The following is a 4,741-nucleotide window of genomic DNA, read 5'->3' as shown; positions in this document are numbered from 1 at the left end:
GTGTGGGAAGCATGGCCGAGGTGTCGTCCAGGGGTGGCGGGTGGCCCCACAGCATCCTGTGTCCAGGTTCTCCAGCTGTTGCTCAGACCACCCAAACTTTTCCAGTAGGAAAGGCACACTGAGCCAGCACAGGCCAGCACGGCCCACTGCAGGATTCCAGAGAAGTTGTCGGCAAGGGTCTGGCAGGGTCAGCCATGTGGTGGCCAGAGTATGCCCCGCAGTGGTTTTCCCACGGCTCTGGAGGTGTGGGAGGCCGCACAGTGACCACCCAAGGTGCTCCTCTCTTGGTCCCTGAATCTGTGATGATGCTCCCTCCTCTGGCAAGAGGGACTGCGCGGACAAGAATGAGTCAAGGCCCCTGAGATGGAGATGACCCTAAATTACCCAGTGTCCTTCACGGGGGTCCTCATAAGGAGGCGGGAGGCTCAGGGCCAGAGAGGTGGACGGGGCTGTGCTGCCGGCTGGGACGAGGGGGAAGGGGCCACGAGCCAGGGACGCAGTGCCTCTAGAAGCTGGAAAAGGCCAGACAGAGACCCCTCTCCCTGGAGCCTCGGGAAGGCCCAGCCCTGCCTGCGCCTGGGTTCATCCCCCGAGGCCCGTGTGGGACCCCCGACCTCCGGGACTGTGAGAAAATGAATCCATGGCGTTTTTTTGTTGTTAAAACTGCTTTTAGAGCAGTTTAAGGTTGACAGCAAATTGAGGGAATTTGTCATTTTAAGTCACTGAGTTTATGGTAACTTGTTATAATGACAAGAGAAAACTAATATGATGAGAAAAGACTTTTTAACTTATATTTGAAAATTAAAATTTGTATTTGAAATGTGTATTAAAAAAATACACGAGCACGTGGAACAGATCCTGACTAGGACTCCGTGTGACAGGGACTCCCCACAGCGAGAGCGTGTTCCTGAGAGACGGGCTTGGCCCACCCACAAGGACAGGGTCCAGGTTTCCCACAGAAACGTCACCACGACACCCCCTGCATCTGGCCCCACGCACCCCGACGAGCCTCCCTCCATTCTCGGGGGACCAATACCACTGATGTGAAGCTAGGAGAGGAGGCCCCTATTTTTCCAGAAAGATCTACTCCCATCACCAAAGCAAAACATCAACATGAAGGGGAAGAAAGCATGAGGCAGGGGTCCCGGTCGAGATATGGGGAGGGGCCCGAGGACGGTGGCCGGCAGTGAGGAGGCCCGCATCGATGCAGAGCAATGGCTTCCACAGGGCTCTGTGGCCGCCTCGGAAGGGCTGGACTGCTTGTCACTGCCTCCCAGACAGTCAGGACGACCAGATGGGCCCTGTGCTGTCCTGCGGGCTCCCAACTCTGGGGTCTTCGCCCTACTGCCCACCCCCATCTGGGTGCTGCCTGCGAGGGAGGGGTTGGCTTTCAAACTGCCAGAGCGAGGTCCAGAACGCTGGGGTGCCGTGACAGGGAGTGATGGGACACACGCCACCGGTCCCTCCCTCGGGGTGGTCGGGGGCCTCAGCGCCACTCCAGGGATCCCTCGCCCCAGGCCCTGCCTTCACTTCAAGTCCGTGCCCCTCTCCGGACGCAGCCTGGGTCCCTCTGACAAAGCCACGAGGCAGGCCCGGGGAGGGTCTGAATGCAGGCGGTGGGACCGTGGCCGCTGGGAGGGACACTTGCTGAGGGAGCCCAGGCGAGTCACAGCTCCGCACGCAGGGCCTGCAGCCACCCAGGAGCGCTGAAGCCCAGGTGAGGTCGCCCCCACAATGAACAAAGACCAGAGGACTTGGGAAAGGGCGCGTTGACACGGCTGTCCTCCCTGGCCCGCGGAGCCTGCAGGCGCCACCGAGGACTCCGAGCTAAGAAACCGACACCAAGCAGAACCCACGAAGTGACAACCCCCTGGCAGAGGGACCGCGGTCCTGATCACGTGAGAGCATGCCAGGGAACGGGAAAACAAGACAGCGACGGCTTGCGGCATGTTGCCGCTCCCAAAATCGGAACCTGCATGCCCAGCAAACCTGGGAGGGACGACGGTGGCCTCCCCGCCCGGCCCGGCCCATCTCCCAGGCCCCGGCCCGGCCCATCTCCCAGGCCCCGGCCCGGCCCGCCCCAACCCGCCCCGCAGCCACAGACACCTACCTATTGCCAGCCGCTCCAAGCGCTTGCCATGCTCCGGTGGGATGGCGTACCTACGAGAGAAGGGAGGCACGTCAGAGGCGCGGTCGTGTGGCAGCCACACCTGAGGGTCCCCAGGGAGACATGGCTCGTGCACAGAGCAAGCGACTGCAGCTGTGGTCAGGGCTGTGCGGCACGCGGGCAGCGGCGAGAGGCTGTCAGGGGAGGAACCCACGCAGAAGGCGGTGGCGAGGTGAAAAGGCTGAGGACAGGGCCCAGGTGGGTCGTGACGGAACTCTCAGGGTGGCAGGGGTGGGGACACTGCCCGTTAAGTGGCACTAAACCTCGATGAGGCTTAAAAACCAACAAGTAAAATAAAAGCACTAGACCGGAGCCGCAGGGTGGGGATCCCGGCCGCCCCACGTCGTCAGCCCCGCGTCGTCAGCCCGTCCCCCGGCCTCAAAAGCTGATGGGGAAAGCAGCTTCGGGAAAGAGAAAAATGTCATCTGTTATCTACTTCATAAGTTTTATTTTTACACGTTTTACATGTGAAAGATTACGAGGCTGTCATAAATAAAAAAGACGTAAAGGGGGAGTTTGCAAACAGATGAAGCGAGGGTGCTACCCCGCCGATGCTGTGCAGGGAAGCTGGTGGAGGGGGGAGCCCGGGGCAAGGGGTGCAGGGAAGCCCCCACCCAACGGACATGCCACCCCCATGCAGCCCAGGGGACTCGGCAGGATGAAACCTCAATTTTCAAGCAAAGGCAGGCAGAACTGGGGTGCAGGTCCCTAACGACTCAAAGCGCCGAGCAGGGGCCAAAGGAAGGGGTAGAGGTCTGTCACCGTGGCGATGCGACCCCAGGAGAAACTCCAGGACAGCGTCCCAACCTGAGGAACCGCCTGCGCCCAGGGGACACGGGGAGATGTCCGGGGACATCTGTGGCTGTCACGGCTGGCGGCGCTCCTGGCATCATGTGGGCGGGGCCGGGGATACTGCTCAGCCCCCCTAGTGCCCAGGACGGCCCCCCACAGAGGGCAATCAGCACCTAAGTGTGAGCAGTGCCGAGGGGAGAGACCCTATTCCAGAATAAAGACGGTCCACATCTCGCACTCTAGAATGAGTCAGGTGTGGGGTGCAGTCACTGCCTCCTCCGCCCCTCAGGTACAGGTAGAGATGGGGCCCACACAGAACAGGGAAGCCGGCCCAGATCTTGTGGCCGGTTAAGTCCATTTCAACCGAGAAGTTCACTATCACTTCTTAATAAAATAAAAAGGGACGGGGTAGGAGGTAAGTTGAACACGTGTCGTCTGTAATCTAACAGAACAAAAACAATTAATTTCTGGGCGCACTCTGGGACACTTAAGGAGACCTTCGATTCTGAGGTATCTGAATTCTCTGCTAGCATCAGAGAATTTTCCATCGTCTGGACGAGGATGAGGCTACTCTTCTTTCAAATGGCCTTTTATCGCTTACACAGAGATGATAAAAGTCAACCCCAATCCAAAGCACCTTTGTGGGATTACTGGCCCCCGAGCGAGGGAAGGAAACGTCCCGTTCCTTCTGGGAAGACGCCGGAGGACGCGGCCCAGGCCGTGATGATTAATGCAACATCCCCCGTCTACAGTGGCGCTTGCACTTAATTACCGCCTGTAATTGGGAGTTGTAAAGATAAGATTAATTGAATCTGGTGGATGCTAAAAGTTTAATACGTTGGAACGTGGCTCCTCTGTTATCGGGAAGTACACACGGCAGGGCGCTGGGCTGAGCGTTTGCGAGAGCAGCCCCTGGGGAGGTGAGAAAGGACTCGAGGACAGGACGCCGGAGCCACGGGAACTTCTGGGCTCCAGTGTCCCAGAGCGAGCAGTGCCGCCCACTGCTCAGAGTGACCCAGTGACAGCCTCGAGGGTGCCAAGAAGCCCCGCCACCAATGACGCTGCCAACGACGTGCCACGCCAGCCCGAGCCCCAGGGACTCGGCGCGATGAGAACCTCAGTTTCAAGGGAAGGTGTGCAGACCGGGGTGTGCGTCCTTGAGGGTCCAGGGCGCGGAACCGCGCCAGCCAAAGGCGGGGCAGCACGGGCTTGCTCTCTACAGCCGGCAGAGCACGCCCGAGTCCCGCCCGCCTGCTACCGCCAAGAGACTCTGGCGCTGTGGGCTGCAGGTGCCCGCTGGGCCCTCTCTCCCACCACGGCCCTTGGGGTGCCCCGGAAGGCCAGCTACAGAGCTGGCCTCCCGACAGGGACTGACATTCACCAGCAGAGAGAAGGCCCCGAGGAGCTCAGAGCACGGTACCCTTGTGACGGTCCACCCAGTGTCATGCCACCGGGTTGGGGCATCTCCGATTCTCAGGCTTGGCTCTCAGAGAAGGAAAACAGGAAAGGAAAGAAGGGGAAGCAGCTATTAGAGCTGAGCGTGTCTGCTCGCTAACCCTCAAGGCAGGCAGCATCTGTCTGGATGTCAGCGAGCGACTTCTCGGGGCAGCAACACAGTCGGTTCTCGGTCACCAACAAGGGGGAAGTCTGGCTCACAACCCAGGAGATCCGTCTCCATCACAAGGTCACACATGGTCAAATCAATCCGCTTTGCCCACCTGTGACCCCAGGCAGCCTCTCTCTGGGCTGGGCAGCTTTGGTCACTGGGAGACAGAGGGTTCT

General features: G+C 59.8%; 1 protein-coding gene across 3 annotated transcripts in view; it reads right to left on the bottom strand.

Annotated features, from left to right (window-relative positions):
• The window catches only part of KDM4B (lysine demethylase 4B), a 128,867-nt gene that overhangs the window by 58,737 nt on the left and 65,389 nt on the right, over positions 1 to 4,741 (bottom strand). For all 3 annotated transcript variants that reach the window (XM_011373564.2, XM_011373565.2, XM_023538552.1), the window contains one exon: positions 2,111 to 2,160. In XM_011373564.2, coding sequence (XP_011371866.1) covers positions 2,111 to 2,160 — 50 coding nt within the window. The remainder of the gene's footprint in view (positions 1 to 2,110; positions 2,161 to 4,741) is intronic.

The sequence above is a fragment of the Pteropus vampyrus genome, unplaced genomic scaffold (genome assembly GCF_000151845.1).
Source record: "Pteropus vampyrus isolate Shadow unplaced genomic scaffold, Pvam_2.0 Scaffold226, whole genome shotgun sequence".
NCBI classification, from domain to species: Eukaryota; Metazoa; Chordata; class Mammalia; order Chiroptera; family Pteropodidae; genus Pteropus; species Pteropus vampyrus.
This window is presented reverse-complemented; position numbering and strand designations above follow the sequence as displayed.